Here is a 20,374-nt window from a genome sequence, read left to right as displayed (position 1 = left end):
GGGGCTACAGCTGCAGCCTGCCACAACACAAATACCATTCAACCCACTCTGACCTACAATGGCCTCAGAAAAACAGCAGGAAAACAAGTAAGACTTTATAAAAATAAGATTTTTGGTTTGAACTGAATGTCGTTGCTCCCCGATTGTAATCTGATGATGTTAACATGCCTTCGGATTTTCTACATATTTTGAACATGGCCTTGGTTTTTACATGAGAAAATGTGTCTGTGCTTTATAGGCAAAGCGTTTCGGTACACCTGTGTTGTTGACAGACCTGGGTTTAAATACTATATAATTTCAAATACTTTATCTGAGCTTGACTGGCACAATGGAACCAATAGAATAGTCACAAGGACTGCAAGCCCCGCCCATCAGGCACTCCAGGCATACTAGACGAGAGCAAACTGAATGTTTTTGAAAGATTTCAAGTAGTAATTGAACCCCGGTCTGGTTGTTGAATACAAGTACTATCTGAGCATATTGTATATCTGAGAAGCCAAGGTTATAGGTTTTCCTACTTTTTGTTTTTAGACTTTACAAAACATGTGAGATGTCTTTTTGTTCTTTCTACCAGTGGTGTTATAGCCTAGTGAAGCATTAAACTGCTGTTGGAAGGAAAAGGCCCGAGTCAATGGGTATGTACCAAATGGTACCCTATTCCTTACAAGTGACACTTCTTTTGACCAGAGCTCTATGGGCCCTGGTTCAAAGTAGTGCACTACGGTACATAGGGAATAGGGTGTCATGCAGTAATTTATTATAGCTTTTTTGGAAAAGCAAACTGTAGTTATTATGGAGTGTCATATGTAGGTTAGGTTGTGCTGTTGATGTTGTACTATAGAGTTTCCCTTTTCATTTGTTAAGAACAAGGACATTTTCATATTTTTTTTAAAACAGTGCCTGTTAAATTAAATATTAAAAGATGAGTCTTGTAATTCAAAAGCATTATCTATAAAGTTAGGTTTGATCAAGTTGTTCTCTCACCAATTGACATCAGATGAGGATATAGGATTTAGGATGAGAAGTTTGACCAAATCCAGTGTAAAAGAAGCCTGTCTGCTACAGCATGTAAAGGGGTTGTTTTTGTCTGATGTAGCTAGTGTTGTCTGACTGACTGACTCAGGAAAGAAGATCCCTGGTTAACAGGTTCATTCTCTATTCTGGGTTTTCATATAACCAGTCCCATAGGAGCAATACAACTCTTTGTCTGTGTCCCAAAGGGCAATCTATTCCTTTATATAGAGCACTACTTTCAACTGGTCAAATGTAGTGCACTATGTAGGGAATAGTGTGTCATTTGGGACACGCAGACTTATTAGACACTATTTCCTAACTGAATGAAACCAAGTTGAGTCATTCATGGAGAATTGCAACATTTAGCTTTTAGAGCATGTTTTGTTTGTGTTCATTAAAGGAGTAATTCCACTAGTTGTGCTCTCTTCCTCTTCAAACATTTTCATTTCTCTTGCTTCTGTTAAAACGACTACTTTTGTAGACCAATAAATGTGTCATCTTGGAATGTACCGGTGCTCAATGTGTTTCATTCTGACCGGGCTGAACCACAGTATGGAGCTCTTGACAACGAGACATCAGGAAAACAAGGGAGTCTGTGTCCTGCCCCTGCCAAGCTGAGAGAGGGAGGAGGAAAGGAAGGAGATTGTGTGTGTGTGTGCATAAAATACGTATGGGAGCGCGAGAGAGTGTGTGTGCAGTCTGTGTGCATGTGTCTGAAACAGAGTGCGAAAGAGAGAGTGTGAGAAGGAGAGATAGGGTAGAGTCCGCTGGTTTGACATTTGACGTCTTGCCTATCAGACACAAATGCCTTTGTCACAGTCACTGAGTGATTACAGACAGGAAGTTATGCAGTTATGTGGAGGAGCAGTGGAATGGATTAAAAAAGCAATCAGCAATAACAGAGTGGTTACCCAACCACTTTTTTGTCAATAAACATCTGATGGATGGAGCTGCAGAAATGTAACCACTCTCAAATACATAGACCGAGCTATGGATGTAAGGACTGACCATCCATGATATCAAAATGAAAGGACTGACCATCGATATCAAAATTCAGTATTTCAGTTGATTTACAATTGCATTGTTTACAAACAATTGAGTAAAACTAGCTGATTAGGTTCTGATGGGTTCTGACAGACGAACTAATAAGCTCATTTAGAAGTTCTATTGTTCAAGAATCAATGGGTATTATAATTCATTTAAAAGTCCAAAATGGGCTGTACCAATCACAGATTGCCCCTTTCAAACTGCTTTCCTCAGCCTGGGATGCCTCGGGGAAAAACTAAGGGGATGTGTCTGACATACAAACTGATATTTAAAAGACAAAAATGGTTAAAATGAGGTAAAAGTTAGGGGTTAAGGTAAGGGTCCGTTTTTGTTTCGTCGGGCTGTCAATGGAATGCTCAGCACGACTCTCGTGATGGTTTGTTTATGCTCTGTACCGCCACCTGCTGTTTCTTTACCAAACTGTTACCACTGGAATGTAAGTCTATGTACTGTTCAATAGTAACATTATTATCACATTCCTATTAATAAGATGTAGCACCTTTTTTATCTACTTAAAATTATATTTATTTATTTTTTATGATTTCAAGATGTCTGTTTTATAGATGTTATTTTGTAGCGGTAGGTAGCCTAGTGGTTAAGAGTGTTGGGCCAGTAACCAAAAGGTCACTGGTTTGAATCCCTGTACAGACTAGGTGAAACATCTGTTGATGTGCCCTTGAGCAAGGCACTTAACCCTAATTGTCACTGAAACAGTGTCTGCTTCATAATGTAGAAACCTCAGCTGTTATATGACTTGACCGATTTTATGATATCCATTGGTAACAATGTGATGTAATCCTAAAAGATTATAGAGACGATCTGACATGATTGAACATTACTCAGTAATCTAATCTGGTTGGAGTGATTGCTCAACCTAATCTGAGTCCCATGAGCACAGATAGCCAGATAGAGTTCTGAGGCTCAGTCAATGACTGTGTATTGCTGCCATAGCAGGCTCCAGATTTGTGGATGTCAATATTGAATGTGGACTGACTGTGCCCGACTCCCAAATGGCACCCTATTACCTATATAGTGCACTACCTTTGACCAGCTGTGGTCAAAATTAGTGCACTACATAGGGATAAGGGTGCTATTTGGGATGCAAAATGACTGTGTTGTTATAACAAGGAATAAATGACTTGTGGAGCCAAGTCTCATTTGCTGGGAGCTGAGGGCACCTTCAAGAACATAGATGTGTTTAAATGTATTTTCTCTCTCCAGCTGAGCGACGCCAGATGACCGGAAAAGGACCCTCATCTCTCTGAGACGTTGACCTTGACAATGTGTCAGTCAGACACATTAAAGGACAAATAGCTTATTCTATGTGGATGTCGTTGAGTCCACTTAGCCTACAGAGGCCATGCATAGCAGTTCTTAATGGGAGAACAATCTCACTGAATGGATTGGATTCTTATAACCCATGATAATAATATTTATAACTCTGTATCTTTCTGTCTGTCTGTCTGCCTGCCTGCCTGCCTGCCTGCCTGTGCCTGCCTTTGACTTTCTCTGCCAGTCTGTGTGTCTGCCTGTCTGTCTCTTTCTTTCTTTCTCTCTCTATCTCCCTCTCAACTTGAATTACAATATTTCTCATGTTCAGCTGAATAAAATAGATGCAGCATGAGCGTCCTTCAATCACAGTCCAGTAGTTGATAGGTGCACTTGTCTAGGTGTGTCTGTGAGCACAGCACAGCTGGTGTAGGATATAACCTATGTTAACATTATTACAGTATGAACAAAGGATATGTGGCAATTCCATGTGAGCAGCGATGTGTTCATCACAGGTGTATACTCTACACCTACATGCCATGCCAGGAAAGTATAGTTACCTACGCACTTTACCCAGAAGATCTCGTTTTGTAAATATATATATATTTTTTTGTGTAAATCAACACTAACTCTTATTTAATCTAAGCTAAATAAAACAAATAAAAGGAGGATTTTACAAATTAAAACATTTGGTCTGGCATTACAGAAAGTAACGAATCGGCACAATTGTTTTATTCGTTTGTTATCATGCCAACAGAGTGAAGTGGAGAGATGCAGTAACAGTAGCTTGATAGAGAGAGGCAGTGTAGCTAGCTACAGTCCAGGCACCTGCTACGCTAATTATCATAACAGGTATTTACACTAAATCAACATTTTGTTTCGTGCATCTTAGTTCATCTGCACATCCCGGTTGTGAGATGAACATGCCATAGCTACAACATCTGAAGGTAAGAGGGAAATAGCTAGCCAAGTAGCTATTAGCGAGCTAGTTGTTAGCTCTGGTCCAGGGCATTACGTGTGGCATTATGCCGCAAGAGCCTTCTTCAATGGCCTGAATCTTTCAATTCATCCATCAAGGATTTATTTTCCACACGATGTTGTTTAGTGACTGGCTTCAATAGAGCTACTTTAAGTAAATATGTTGCTGAAGTGCTATATCTACCGCCACACTAGCTCTGGATCTGCAATATGGGCTGTATCCGACGTAGGCCCTTGGACCAGAGTTAGTTAAATAAATCATTGCTGCTGTTTTCAAAAGCAAACACGTCTGTCTCATTTATGCTCACAGTTAACTGGCCAACGTTAACTATTAAGATCTACGTATCTAGTTTACTAGCTAGATATCTAATCACAGCATTAGTTCGCCTGCCGGTTTAAGACACCTGTCTAATCTCAAATGGGTCTGTTGTTGTTTCAAAGCTAGCTAACATTAGTAGCTAACGAAATTGTATTTGTTTCTCAACAAGCTCGCTAGTTATATATTTTCTCATCGTGACCCATTTCTCATAGCTCAGGGTTGTCATCTCACTGTGTTGATGATAAGATTGGAGGAACTGGACTCGGTCATGAACCAGGACTCGGTGGAATAAAGTATAATGTAAGGCTGTTTATTCAGTGAAAAGTATCAACAGACATCAAGTTCATTTCCCACTTACTACAAGGGTATCAAAGTCAAGTGGTTTATCTAGTCAGTTAGAACAACACTAGCCCCTTAATGAGTCTCAGTTCCATTACATTACACATAAGAGTCATTGGAGCAGGACGTCTTCTGCAGGGGGGGAGTTTTGTTGAGTCCTGACCCTCGGGCTGGACATTAACACGCATTGCTTTCCGTATGGTTTTGAATGCACAATCCCTTTATCTTTCATATCAGCGAGAAATCATGTTAAATTGATACACACCTTTTATATAGGGTTAGTTTCCAACGACCATATCTGCATGTTACAGCAAATTAGCTACCTAGTGTAAGTGTAACTCGGGAAGTGTAGTTGAAGTGTAGTTTTGTTGGATGGAGGTCGAGGCGCCCGTAGCTGTACAGATCTGTGCAAAACTGCTTAGTGTTTTTAATTATTATTATTTTCTTTAAGGGATTCTTTCTCGCTGATGAAAGATTGACGTTTCTAAACGTTAAAACACAGAGTTGGGATTGTAGTTCACATTTTTCCATTGAAGGTAGATGTCTATTCAGTGCAGTGCATTGGCATCATGTTACCGGAAGCTAGCTAACCGGCTTCTTCATTAGTTGGATAGCTATGGATATGCCTATATCTCTGTATGTACTCACTGATACCTAGTAAATTCGTGGTGAAGGGATATACTTGTTTGTTTACACGCAGTAATGGTCTGACATTATGGTGTGCTGGCTGATAATATTATGAAGTACAGAGTTTCTGGTGGAAGAGGATCTACCATGTTCCCTATGTAGTGCACTACTTTTGACCAGTCCAGAGCCCTATTGGCCCTATATAGGGAGTGCACTATATAGGGAATAGGGTGACATTTGAGACACAATCTGTTTATGTAGGTGCAGCAGCAGCCCTCGCCCTCCCTATCTGTGAGCTGACTAGTGGAGCTCAATGGTGCTGCTGGATACAATTACCTGGATCAGTTTACACTGACTGACTGGCTCGCTGACTGGCTCGCTGACTGACTGACTGACTGGCTCGCTGACTGACTGGCTGGCTGACTGGGGGTGTTGTGTAGGCTTTGTCCTGGCTACTTTTTCCATTCCAATGGCCTCAACAACAAGAAGAAAACAACTAAGACGGAGGTAGACAGTAGGCCTTTTGGTCCTAGAATAACTGATATTACAGGCAAGCAAGAGACTAAATAATAATTGTTAACTTTGAGGTTATTTAACAGATTCTTCAATAATTGAATTGGCAACGTAATGGGGAAAGTGTGTTTGTGTACTGTAAGATGCAGCTAGTCTATCAGTGAGGAGTGAAGTAGGTAGCTAGTTAGACCTGCGTTATAGATTACCCCGTGACCTTGATCTCTCTGACATTCTCTCCTTGTCCCAAATGGCACCCTAGCGCTCACCCTGGTCAGAAGTAGTGCACTAGGGAATAAGGCACCATTTGTGATGCTCCCTCCTTCACCTTGAAGGTGAAGGTCCTCTACCCTTCTTTCAAAGTGTGCAATCATACACTCCCCTTACTGAGTAAACAGTTTCCGTTGCAAAATGTTTTGAAACAAGCCCAACTTTTTGCTACGGTCTGCGACTAATGAATACACCCTAGGTTAGTCCATCCTTAATGCACAACAAATAACACGTTGGCAAGCTTTAATCCTGATAAGGCCTGAAACAGTCTTGATTTAGCCTGTTGCCTACTGTGCCGTTAATATCTGCTACTTAGTAATAATATAATATAGCCTAATAATATATTCCATTTAGCAGACACTTTTATCCATAGTGACTTAAAGTAGTCCGTGCATACATTCTCATATGGGTAACCCCAGTGGGAACCTACAAACCTGCTGTTATCTAGGACCACTTCAGCCTATAAAACACCCATTCCTCTGAGGGATAAGACTGAACATAGTCCAAACTCAGAGTTAACAACCAAATCTCGCTCCTGCTGTTTTGCGTGCCAAACATATTTGTGTTTACAGTTCCTGTTTAGTGAGAGCACAAAATCACGCATGGGGAAGTCAATGACACACAGGCTGCATTCAAAATGACATCCTGTTCACCTATCTACTGCACTACTTTTGACCACGGTCCACATAATAGTGCACTTGGGTAGTAGTGCATCACGTCTGTAGCCGTGAAGTGCTTTGAAAGGCTGGTCATGGCTCACATCAACACCATTATACCTGAAACCTTAGACCCACTCCAATTCACATACCGCACCAACAGATCCACAGATGATGCAGTCTCACTCCACACTGCCCTTCCCCACCTGGACAAAAGGAGCATCTATGTGACAATGCTGTTCATTAACTCCAGCTCAGCGTTCAAAACCATAGTGCCCTTAATGCTCACCACTAAGCTCAGGACCCTGGGACTGAACACCTCCCTCTGCAACTGGATCCTGAACTTCCTGACAGGCCGTCCCCAGGTGGTGAGGGTAGGTAACAACACATCCGCCACACTGATCCTCAACACAAGGGCCCCTCAGGGGTGTGTGCTCAGTCCCCTCCTGTACTTCCTGTTCACTCATGACTGCATGGCCAGGCACTACTCCAACACCATCATTAAGTTTGCCGATGACACAACAGTGGTAGGCCTGATCACCAACAACGATGAGACAGCCAGTAGGGAGGAGGTCAGAGAACTGGCCGTGTGGTGCCAGGACACATCCTCTCCCTCAACACAATCAAGACAAAGGAGGTAATTGTGGACTACAGGAAAAGGAGGACCGAGCACGCCCCCATTCTCATCGACAGGACTGTAGTGGAGCAGGATGAGAGCTTCAAGTTCCTTGGTGTCCACATCACCAACCAACTAGAATGGTCCAAACACACCAAGACAGTCGTGAAGAGGGCACGACAAAGCCTATTCCCCCTCAGGAGGCTGAAAAGATTTGGCATGAGGCCTCAGATCCTTAAAAAGTTCTACAGCTACACCATCGAGAGCATGGTTGCATCACTGCCGGGTATACTCCAGCCACCCAAGTCATAGACTGTTCTCTATGCTACCGCACGGCAAGTGGTACCAGAGTGCCAAGTTTATGTCCAAAGGACTTCTGTTAAGTAATTTTGTAATCAATGTTCATAAATTCCAATTACCTTTATCTGTCTGATACCCAGAGGTTGTAAAGTTCTGGTCTTAAATAAAACAGATAGAATTCTCAGCTAACAATTGATCAGATCCCGATTTATTTGTGAGAGCTCTCAAGTTTTCACAAATGCATTCCTTTTATACCATCCTAACCTGCGCACATACATACACACCAACATAGGGATTTTCTCATGAGTCTCACCACAGTTTATAACCACTCAGCTGCAGTTCCAGGCTCCCCCAGATACTAGAGCTCTGGATAATATCATAGTAATATCATCAACCATGTGTAGATAACTAGTGATTATGATTGATTGCTTGATTGTTTGTTATATGATAAGTTTAATGCTAGCTAGCAACTTACCTTGGCTTCTTACTGCATTCGTGTAACAGTTAGGCTCCTCGTGGAGTGCAATGAGAGGCAGGTGGCTAGAGCGTTGGACTAACGTTAGTTAACTGTAAGGTTGCAAGATTGAGTCCCCGAGCTGACATGGTAAACATTTGTCGTTCAGCCCCTGAACAAGGCAGTTAACCCACTGTTCCTAGGCCAAAATAAGAAAGTGTTCTTAACTGACTTGCCTAGTTAAATAAAGGTGTAAAAAAAATCGGTCAAATCGGTGTCCAAAAATACAGATTGTTATGAAACCTTGAAATCGGCCCTAATTAATCGGCCAATCCGATTAATCGGTCGACCTCTACTCGGTACCCCCTGTATATAGCCTCGCTATTTTACTGCTGCTCTTTAATTACTTGTTATTTTTATTTTTTACTTATCAATTTTTTACTTCACTTATTTTTTCTTAACTACATTGTTGGTTAAGGGCTTGTAGGTAAGCATTTCACCTGTTGTATTTGGAGCAAACAAATGAAATTAGATTTGACTATATATAGGGAGTAAGGTGCCATTTGGGACTCAATCATACACTTGGGTGACATGATTACAGTTGATGTCTGAGTAGCCAAAGTGTTTTTTCCCCCAACACGTTTCAAACAAGTTTGAAAGGTTCTCTTTCAAAAAATAATCTTCTTATAGTTTTTTCCTCCACAGGAGACCTTCTCCTGATGTTCATTTAGCAGGGCTCTACGCCAACTTTTTTTTTTACAAGGAGCACGTTTGTGCCGAGTTGAAAAATGTAGGCACACACAAATACATTTAGAAGCACAATGAAATATATTAAAGCTAGAATTCCAAAACTGTCTTGGTACACTGGTGCTCCTAGGATAGAATTCCAGGTCAGACAGCTAAATATTTAGGCGCATATGTGAGTAAAATGGTCGCTCTGTTTATTTGTTACTGCTAACTTACAATAGGAAGAGCATTTAGGCCTACTGTCTGTTAATAATGACATATGGCTATGTAGAACAAGGCCTACTGTCTGTTAATAATAACATATGACTATGTAGAACAAGGCCTACTGTCTGTTAATAATGACATGACTATGTAGAACAAGGCCTACTGTCTGTTAATAATGACATATGACTATGTAGAACAAGACCTACTGTCTGTTAATAATGACATATGACTATGTAGAACAAGGCCTACTGTCTGTTAATAATGACATATGACTATGTAGAACAAGGCCTACTGTCTGTTAATAATGACATATGACTATGTAGAACGAGGCCTACTGTCTGTTAATAATGACATGACTATGTAGAACAAGGCCTACTGTCTGTTAATAATGACATATGACTATGTAGAACAAGGCCTACTGTCTGTTAATAATGACATATGACTATGTAGAACAAGGCCTACTGTCTGTTAATAATGAACAAGGCCTACTGTCTGTTAATAATGACATATGACTATGTAGAACAAGGCCTACTGTCTGTTAATAATGACAAGGCCTACTGTCTGTTAATAATGACATATGGCTATGTAGAACAAGACCTACTGTCTGTTAATAATGACATATGACTATGTAGAACAAGGCCTACTGTCTGTTAATAATGACATATGACTATGTAGAACGAGGCCTACTGTCTGTTAATAATGACATATGACTATGTAGAACAAGGCCTACTGTCTGTTAATAATACTGTCTGTTAATAATGACATATGACTATGTAGAACAAGGCCTACTGTCTGTTAATAATGACATATGACTATGTAGAACAAGGCCTACTGTCTGTTAATAATGACATATGACTATGTAGAACAAGGCCTACTGTCTGTTAATAATGACATATGACTATGTAGAACAAGGCCTACTGTCTGTTAATAATGACATATGACTATGTAGAACAAGGCCTACTGTCTGTTAATAATGACATATGACTATGTAGAACAAGGCCTACTGTCTGTTAATAATGACATATGACTATGTAGAACAAGGCCTACTGTCTGTTAATAATGACATATGACTATGTAGAACAAGGCCTACTGTCTGTTAATAATGACATATGACTATGTAGAACAAGGCCTACTGTCTGTTAATAATGACATATGACTATGTAGAACAAGGCCTACTGTCTGTTAATAATGACATATGACTATGTAGAACAAGATCTTCCTTTTATTTTTCTCCCACCACCACATTTATTTGATTGATTGAACATTCAGGATGTCTTCTAGTAGGCCGTTCTGTACTCAACCTGTCTTCTAGTAGGCCGTTCTGTACTCAACCTGTCTTCTAGTAGGCCGTTCAGTACTCAACCTGTCTGTGTTCTCCCTACAGATCTATGAGGCCTTCAGCCAGGAGAGCTCTCCCATGGAACAGGAAGTGATGCGCTTATACTCCTCCTCCCCCCCTCCGCTGGACGACGAATCAGGGGGAGAGGAGGACGATGACGAGTTTGGGGATTTCTCTGGGGGTGTGGCAATGTCATCCAACCAGCCGTGCCCCCCCACAACAGACCCCGCCTCCCCGACCCTATCAACGGTGCACTTTAGTGTTAGTAACTCCTCCTCTTTCTCCGGAACTACCCATAGCAACGGAATCTCGAAACAGTTCCGAGCAGCTGACGACCTGAAGAAGCCATGGGCGCCGGTGGTGGACCAATCACAGCCCGCTAATACTGGGACCTCAGAGGTCGGCAGGGTTCGGCCGGGGTTGGAGGTCAAAGGGCAGCCCTGTCATTGCGACCTCCCTGACCTCCCTCTCACCAATGGGTTTGTCAAGCGGAATCACCAGGGGACCATGTCTGCAGGTAACAACTTTAGTCCCGAGGGCTGTCATGGAGTTGTTAGTGAGGTTGTTTTTGTTTTTGTTGTATTGTGTTTTTAATCCTCAATAATTTTGAATATGTACTGTTGTACTCAAATGGCTGAGGCATCTCTATATGTATTTTAAATACGTTCCAGTAAAATGTATGAATTAATTCACCACAGGTCTTGTACCGGCTGGCCTGGGCTCCCCCAGCCAGGATCAGGGGTTTGCAGACTTCTCTGCGTTCGCCGAGCCAGAGATGGAGCTGGAACCCTGGTGCTGCGGCTTCACTCACACTCACAGTACGGAGCACAGGAAGGACGGCAGGATGGAAGGGACAAACCTAACCAACGGTTTCTGCAATGCACACTCGGTCCAGAAGGACATAGAGCAGCGGGCCAGAATAGAGCCTGGCGGGCCTGACTCTCAATGTTTAGCACAGCAAGGGGACAGGGACTGTACTGGAGTCCAGCAACACTGTGAGCTAAGGGGCCACCCTCAGGACTCTGGCCTCTTAGCCCCCATAGAGGTGCTCTGTGCTATGGGTGAGGGGCTGGGGGAGCCTGGAGAGAGGGCACCCAGCATCAACAGGGATAGCACGCTTACACAGGACCCAGAACTGGGAGGGAGGAGGGTGGAGGAAGATAAGGGGAGCGAAACAGAGGACAGTGTCTCTCCTCTCCAGACCACAGTCAGTGGGTCAGTGAGTGAGGAGTTTGCCTCCTCTGGTGAGGCTGTGTCGTCAGACGCTTTGGAGGAGTTTGGGAACTTTGGCGAGATGGTCTTCACTCCCTCGTCAATAGGGGAGGAGGAGAAAGAGGAGGTGCAGCGGAGTGACCTCAGGGAGGAGACCGAGACAAAGATGGTGGAGGAGGAAGATGAAGAAGAGGACTTTGGAATCTTCAGGGATGCTGGATCCTTCCCTAGCCAGGAGGACTTTGCTGACTTCAACCAATCGGAGTCCAGGACACAGGAGGGCTTTGGTGACTTTGAACAGGACTATTCTGAGGACCCAGGTCCGACCCAGGCGTGTGGGGAGGAGGTTGGACATGGAGACCTTCCCCTCAGTGACAGCTTTGCAGACTTCCACTCTGCTCCCCTGGAGGGGCAGGGTGAGAGGGAGGAGGGCTGGGGGACGTATGGGGACCAGAGAGGTCTGTCGGAGGGGGAGACCTGGGCAGAGTTTGGAGAGGAGGATAGAGCCAGGTGGACAGAAGAGGCAGAGGAGAAGAAGTGGGGAGGTGCTGCTGTACAAAGGGACAGTCTGCCGGTGAGTGGTCTTCTGAGTTATTAGAGTGGATTTATATTGTGTAACACCGGAGAGACAGTCCCAGCTCCAACACCTCACATTTTCCCCAACACGGCCGACACACAATTTATACCGGTGAGATGAATGGTCAGCCGCCGCATGCTCAAATGTAAAGTGATAGAGAGTTGGGACTCCAAACAGGATTCTCCAGGAGTCTGGATAACGAGGCATCCAACAGTACTTAGTTGTCCCACGTCTGGTAGAAATCCACTCTGACATTTGTAGTATGTTTGTCATAACCTTTGACTCTGCAAGAATAATTCTGCCCAGATGGTTTTTTATTATTGTATCAATAGATTGTCACTGCAGTTCGCCTAGAGGTAGCTCCTAGAGGTAGCTCCTAGAGGTAGCTCCTAGAGGTAGCTCCTAGAGGTAGCTCCTAGAGGTAGCTCCTAGAGGTAGCTCCTAGAGGTAGCTCCTAGAGGTAGCTCCTAGAGGTAGCTCCTAGAGGTAGCTCCTAGAGGTAGCTCCTAGAGGTAGCTCCTAGAGGTTGCTCACACCTAAATGAGTTTGCTGGAATAAGACAGTTCCTGCCAGACTTCAGTTTGCTTCAAAATCAGGTAGAGGGACATAGTTAGTTTAAAAATCTTTCCCATTAATTGTGTTTGATTACAATGTAGTAGACTGCACTGTACTAGATCTCAAACAAGCCATGTCTCTCCCATTCAGGACTCCCTGTCTATCCGGCTACAGAGAGTCCTACAGACCAGCTTCCCTGCAGTGGCAGTCCCAGAACTGGATCAGGAGAGTGAGGAGACTGGGGTGGAGGGGGAGGAGACTGGGGTGGAGGAGGAGGAGACTGCCGTGGAGGAGGAGGAGACGGGGGTGGAGGAGGAGGTGGAGGACAGTGGGGATGAGGTGTTGAATGTGCTCAGCCTCAGGGCTCTGCTAGAGACTCTAGACACACAGCCTGAGGAAGAGGAGACGAAGGGGCTCAACCACACTACACACTGGTGAGAGAACCTCTAGTGATGATGATGATGATGATTATAACGATGATGGTTCAGTGGAATAACAGCAGATAGCATTGGAGGCTGGCCAAAGCACTACTCTGCTGTATGTGACCGCCTCCTTGGTTGCTTTACCCAGGGTTCCCAGGGGCGCGTGGCGGCAGCCTCAGGACCTCCACGATGCCGTGGGCCTGGGATTCCAGTGGGGCGGTTCCCATAGCAACAGGGCCCTGCTCCGCTGTCTGGGGATGGACACCAGAAACATGGTAACGGCCTCTTTTCAGTTTAAAGCCACACTCTGTAGTTATGTGAATGGCTCCATGCGTAGCAGAGTGAGCCACAGCCTCCCCAACAGAATAACAGAAGATGTAAAGAACAGTAAGAAAATGGATGGATGGCATTTCACATGACTTTAAATCATCTACATATATAGTGCTCAATGAAGGACTTTCCATCAGAGCAACATAACTAAATAAAACATGAAGCCATTTGTCTTTGACAACAACCACATCAATGATGTAGTAAGTCATGTGTTGAGTTGAGTTTGAGTTTATTTTTACAGGGACAGTGCACATTAATCAACGTTTCAGTAAAGGTGCCAGTTTTAGCCAGCTGGCTAATTTTCAAACGCAGTCCCTGGGCAGGTTATTAAAAACAATAACAATACAGACAATCATTGAGCAGTGGGCATTGAACACTCCCTGTGTCTTGTCTGTCTGTCCGTAAGCCCCTCCCTCTCTCCTCCCTCCCCATAATTCCATATTGTACATCATCTACTGTAAATATGTCTGTATATCCCCTTTACTATGTAGTAAGTGTTCTGTTGTTGCTGTATCTATAGTGTACATACTGTATGTGGATTATATGTCAATTCTTCATCTATAATATAATGTTATTCTGTCTGTATATTCTGTTTATTGGTGGGAAAGCAGCACCGTTTCACCAGCTTGAATTCCTGCTACATTTAAAGTTACTTGGTGATTTCTGATTCTGTCTCTCCTCCACAGTTGTTCACTGGTCAGAGAAAGCAGCCTGTCATAGTTCCTGTGTTTGCAGCCAGCCTGGTGAGTGGACTGATGCAGATACTGTACTGTGTCCCAAATGGCACCCTGTTCCCTATACAGTGCACTACTTTAGACCAGGGCCCATATGGACACAGTCCATGGTTGCCCTAGTTCCATTTCTGTCCCTAGATCCTCCCCCTAAGCATGTGTACCAGTCAGTCTGTTCCGTTATGCCACTCCTTGTCATGCCAAACATGACCAGGAGTTGACATGATAGCACCAACAGATCTGGGACCAGGCTACCTTCCCTTAGACTTGTATGCTGATAGACACTTAATGTTCACAGATCTAAAACTACTGGGTAGGTGTGAAGCAATAAGATGATGACTTGGCAGTTGGCCATATTGCTTTCTCCCGTTATCCCCCCTCTCTCCTCTCTCTCTTTCGCCCCCTCTCCCCTCTTTCTCTCTCAGGGAATGTTAGAGCCCACCAAAGAGCCACTGAGACCACCTTCAACTGCGGAGAAGACTGCTGCCACAGCACAAGCACTTCCTGGGTCACAGGAAACCACCACCACCTCGTCAGTACAGGTACAGAAACAGGTGTAGGGAGAAGTTGTCCTAGATGCTGATATGTGGTCAGTTTAGCATTTTCCCTCCAAATGGTTACAGTTAGAATTGCGGGAGGTGAAGCAGATCCTAGATCTGTACCTAGGGGAAACTTCACTCCAGAGCAACAGGCACACCACGGCTGTGTGTGAACATGTTACCAGCTGTTAAACTCTCCTCCGTCTTTGTTTCCTCAATCCCGTACCCCTTTCTCAAAGCTCATTGGAGGAGGAGGTTTGAGAGGAGGGACCTTAGATACTCTCTTCAAAATTAACTTTGAGAGAGAGGTAAGAATAGTTATGTTCTTTGAATTGAGGACAGAAGAGGCAAGGATGTGACAGTTGGTAACTTTTCCAGACAGTCTGTGACTAGGATGTGACAGTTGGTAATGTCTCCAGACAGTCTGTGGCGATGTGACAGTTGGTAACGTTTCCAGACAGTCTGTGGCTAGGATGTGACAGTTGGTAATGTTTCCAGACAGTCTGACTAGGATGTGACAGTTGGTAATGTTTCCAGACAGTCTGTGGCTAGCATGTGACAGTTGGTAATGTTTCCAGACAGTCTGTGGCTAGGATGTGACAGTTGGTAACGTTTCCAGACAGTCTGTGGCTAGGATGTGACAGTTGGTAACATTTCCAGACAGTCTGACTAGGATGTGACAGTTGGTAACATTTCCAGACAGTCTGACTAGGATGTGACAGTTGGTAACATTTCCAGACAGTCTGACTAGGATGTGACAGTTGGTAACATTTCCAGACAGTCTGACTAGGATGTGACAGTTGGTAATGTCTCCAGACAGCCTGACTAGGATGTGACAGTTGGTAATGTTTCCAGACAGCCTGTGACTCACACAGTATACCCAACACAAACAGGGCAACATTGGGCACTATATTTTACACTTCCTTGATAATGAAGTTAACCCTAAACTCTGACCTATGATCAGATATCCTTACCGCAGATCCTAATCTTAGCATTAGGAGGATAATGACAATATCTGACCCTAGACTAACTAACACCCAATTCCTCTGTGCTGTCCTCTATCCATCACGAAGACCTGGCCATATTCACAAAGCGTCTTGGAGTAGGAGTGCTGATCTAGGATCAGTCTAGTCTTTTAACTCATAATCAATAAGATAACAAGAACCAGGGGGACCTGATTCTAGATCAGCACTCCTTTGTCTGATGTGCTTTTGTGAGTATGGGCCTTCAAGAGACTGTGTTGAATAGAGGGCACACTGCTGAGCCTCACTACAGTTTGTTCCTTCCGCCAGCAGGGGGCCCCCCAGCCTTGGTCCCAGTTTGACTGGAGCAGCAGTGGCCTTGGCATCAACCGTCTGGATGGTACGTCCTCCCACTGAGCCCCCTACCTACAGGGCTAGAGATGAGGCTGCTGAACACACTCTCCCCTCCGACTCTGCTGCTACCTGACTCCTGTTGCTCTCTTTGGTTCCAATGTCCACACCAGCATACTAGACTACCATTTATAATGAAGCAATGTGTTGGACATACTAGACCACCATTTATAATGAAGCAATGTGTTGGACATACTAGACTACCACCTATAAAGAATCAATGTGTTGGACATACTAGACTACCACCTATAAAGAATCAATGTGTTGGACATACTAGACTACCACCTATAATGAATCAATGTGTTGGACATGCATTCTAAGTAAGTCGTATGCAAGTGTGGACTTTGGAACATAGTCCCTATCACTCCCCCCTCTCCATCTCTCCTCTGCTCCTCTCTTCACATTGATGTTTCCCTCTAGATGGTACTACTCATTTTCATGACTGTCTGTCCCTTTAATTATATCTTGTACTGTGGAATCCCAAGGCTCTCTCTCTCTATACGTCTAACTTAACCGGCTACCTCGTCTGCCCTGTATAGAGTGATGCTGATGAGGTTTCTCACATGTTGTTACCCTTCATCATTGATCCAAACACTGTTTCTTATTGCACTGGGCGAGAGATCTTTCAGTATTAGTGGAGGAAATGGGGCAAAGACAAGTCAAGCCATATAGATGAATGTGTGGCCATAGCCTAAAGGAATCCCCCCAGTAGCTGCATTTTGGTTGTAGTAGAAATAAGCTCATGTGAAAAAGCCTGAAATCCAGACCTGTTCTGTACTAACATTCCACTCCTTGTACTTTGTCATATGCCAAAAATTATGTTTGGCATGACATGAAGTAGAATATTAGCACAAACAGACTGGTATCCAGACTAGAGAAAGTCAGGATCCTCTTACTAGTACCCAGGATAGAGAAATACAGGATCCTCTTACTAGTACCCAGGCTAGAGAAAGCCAGGATCCTCTTACTAGTACCCAGGCTAGAGAAAGCCAGGATCCTCTTACTAGTACCCAGGCTAGAGAAAGCCAGGATCCTCTTACTAGTACCCAGGCTAGAGAAAACCAGGATCCTCTTACTAGTACCCAGGCTAGAGAAAGCCAGGATCCTCTTACTAGTACCCAGGCTAGAGAAAGCCAGGATCCTCTTACTAGTACCCAGGCTAGAGAAAGCCAGGATCCTCTTACTAGTACCCAGGATAGAGAAAGCCAGGATCCTCTTACTAGTACCCAGGATAGAGAAAACCAGGATCCCAGGGCTAGAGAAAGCCAGGATCATCTTACTAGTACCCAGGCTAGAGAAAGCCAGGATCCTCTTACTAGTACCCAGGATAGAGAAAGCCAGGATCATCTTACTAGTACCCAGGCTAGAGAAAGCCAGGATCCTCTTACTAGTACCCAGGATAGAGAAAGCCAGGATCATCTTACTAGTACCCAGGCTAGAGAAAGCCAGGATCCTCTTACTAGTACCCAGGCTAGAGAAAGCCAGGATCCTCTTACTAGTACCCAGGCTAGAGAAAGCCAGGATCCTCTTACTAGTACCCAGGCTAGAGAAAGCCAGGATCCTCTTACTGTTACCCAGGCTAGAGAAAGCCAGGATCCTCTTACTGTTACCCAGGATAGAGAAAGCCAGGAAAGCCAGGATCCTCTTACTGGGCTACCCAGGATAGAGAAAGCCAGGATCCAGGATCCTTTACTGTTACCCAGGATAGAGAAAGCCAGGATCCTCTTACTGTTACCCAGGATAGAGAAAGCCAGGATCCTCTTACTAGTACCCAGGATAGAGAAAGCCAGGATAGAGAAAGCCAGGATAGAGAAAGCCAGGATAGAGAAACCCAGGATAGAGAAAGCCAGGATCCTCTTACTAGTACCCAGGATAGAGAAAGCCAGGATCCTCTTACTAGTACCCAGGATAGAGAAAGCCAGGATAGAGAAAGCCAGGATAGAGAAAGCCAGGATCCTCTTACTGTTTTCTGTTTAAGCTGCTATTCTGTGTTTTCTTATATTCTTCTGTATCTTTACTTTTCATTTTCTTTGTAAAATAAAGAGGACATATATATTCAGTAAACTGAAACTGATCTTTACAATCACTGTGATTATATAAACACAATATCGGCAAAAGAAAATACCATTTGATTTAGCTTGAATATGTTTTTATATTTCTTTTTAGATTCCCCCCAACCAATGAGATGTTTTAAGGTTCTTTCAGTGTGGTTGCAATAAACACTGTTGTAAATACGTGAATAAACCTCTTTCTAATATATTACACCTATCTGAGCTGTCCTGCCTCTTGGTTTTCTCTGGCTGTTCTATCACTGCACTGACGACTTTCCTCCATAGACATGGATAGATGTAACACATCCTGGTTTAACACCGGCAGTGCCATTGAGGCCGTTCACCATAAGGAAGCAGTCAACTGGGTGGGAATTTCTATAGGATAAGTAAGGATCACAGAATTCCATCCAGGTCAGCAGGAAGGATCTGCCAATGAATTATACTCCTGAGCAAACGTCCCATACCTGGATGTGGCTGTAAATCACCCACCTTGGCCTTAATGCCTGTTCAGACAATACACTCCAGGAGGCAGTATGCAAACCCTTTCAGTTTGTTAACCGACTGTCAATGAACTCATTTAAGTCAAATGGAGAGAGCCCTCAATATTGCTGCCCATGCTGTCACGGAAGCCAGTATGGCAAAGATGTAAGGAAGAGCCCTCTATCCAACTCTATGCTGCTTTCCTCTGTTCTGGAGATTCTTATTCCAGCTCCATACTGCCACCCACTGTGTTGAAAGACCAAATTCTTGATGGTTTCTTCACCACTTGCTAGTAGTTTGTACACCTTTTATTTGGACCAAAGAGAGAAGTGCCATGGTGGTCTTTTTGTTTTGAACTCTAAACACAGGTACAATGTGTGTGTACATATGTATTGTGTGTGTGTGTGATGTGGTGGATCCAGAGCTAGACAGTGACATCTGCAGCCGTCCAGCTGACACCCTGAACCACCTCATGTCTACTATGGAGAACACCACCACCTCCACCAGGTCAGACTGACACACACACACGTAGTGATCAATAATTGCTAATCAAGCATAATCGATTGGTTTTATATCGTGCTTTGCCAGGTCTGAAAGAGCTTTGCATGGAAAGAGGGGAAACTCACCTGCAATCAAATGTCGCCTCTGTGTATTTCCATCTTAATGTGTTGTGTGTTTGTGTCAGGAAACCCCATAGGGATGAGGAGGACCAGCTGAGTGAGGAGGCAGCCAGGGTGATCTGTGGGCTGGCTGACCTGTCCTTCATGAAGGCTAAGGTCCTAATGTTCCCCATCACCCTCACACCAGCCGCTGGCTCTGGTACACTGCTGGAGTGATGCACACATGGATGGATGCACACACACACAAACACAGAAGACTTGTCCGCTTCAAAGCTAGATTGAACATTAATGCAAAGTCAAAATGTTGATAATGTTGATGTTGATCAAAATGTTGATCAGTAATATGGTGAAATACAGTGAGGGGAAAAGGTATTTGATCCCCTGCTGATTTTGTACGTTTGCCCACTGACAAAGAAATGATCCGTCTATAATTTTTATGGTAGGTTTATTTGAACAGTGAGAGACAGAATAACAACAAAAATCCAGAAAAAACGCATGTCAAAAATGTTATAAATTGATTTGCATTTTAATGAGGGAAATAAGTATTTGACCCCTCTGCAAAACATGACTTAGTACTTGGTGGTAAAACCCGTGTTGGCAATCACAGAGGTCAGACGTTTCTTGTCGTTGGTCACCAGGTTTGCACACATCTCAGGAGGGATTTTGTCCCACTCCTCTTTGCAGATCTTCTCCAAGTCAGTAAAGTTTCGAGGCTGACGTTTGGCAACTCGAACCTTCAGTTCCTTCCACAGATTTTCTACGGGATTAAGGTCTGGAGACTGGCTAGGCCACTCC

At 43.8% G+C, this 20,374-nt stretch overlaps 1 protein-coding gene across 3 annotated transcripts; it reads left to right on the top strand.

Annotated features, from left to right (window-relative positions):
- Positions 1-4,059: 4,059 nt before the first annotated feature.
- On the top strand, positions 4,060-20,008 carry LOC112240968 (aftiphilin). Of its 3 annotated transcripts, none has more exons than XM_042315632.1 (10): positions 4,060-4,182; positions 10,735-11,206; positions 11,388-12,475; positions 13,184-13,467; positions 13,604-13,730; positions 14,472-14,528; positions 14,942-15,058; positions 16,348-16,417; positions 19,382-19,466; positions 19,645-20,008. In XM_042315632.1, the coding sequence occupies exons 2-10, from the start codon at positions 10,768-10,770 to the stop codon at positions 19,793-19,795; spliced, it is 2,418 nt and encodes an 805-aa protein (XP_042171566.1). In that variant the 5' UTR covers positions 4,060-4,182; positions 10,735-10,767; the 3' UTR covers positions 19,796-20,008. The 3 variants fall into 3 exon arrangements, with proteins under 3 accessions (XP_042171566.1, XP_042171567.1, XP_042171565.1); XM_042315633.1 differs by having other exon boundaries at positions 4,063-4,277; positions 16,351-16,417; XM_042315631.1 differs by having other exon boundaries at positions 4,063-4,277.
- Positions 20,009-20,374: the final 366 nt, after the last annotated feature.

Source organism: Oncorhynchus tshawytscha, unplaced genomic scaffold, assembly GCF_018296145.1.
Source record: "Oncorhynchus tshawytscha isolate Ot180627B unplaced genomic scaffold, Otsh_v2.0 Un_contig_4883_pilon_pilon, whole genome shotgun sequence".
Lineage (NCBI taxonomy): Eukaryota > Metazoa > Chordata > Actinopteri > Salmoniformes > Salmonidae > Oncorhynchus > Oncorhynchus tshawytscha.
Note: the sequence above shows the minus strand (reverse complement) of the source record. Positions and strands in the feature narration are given on the sequence as shown.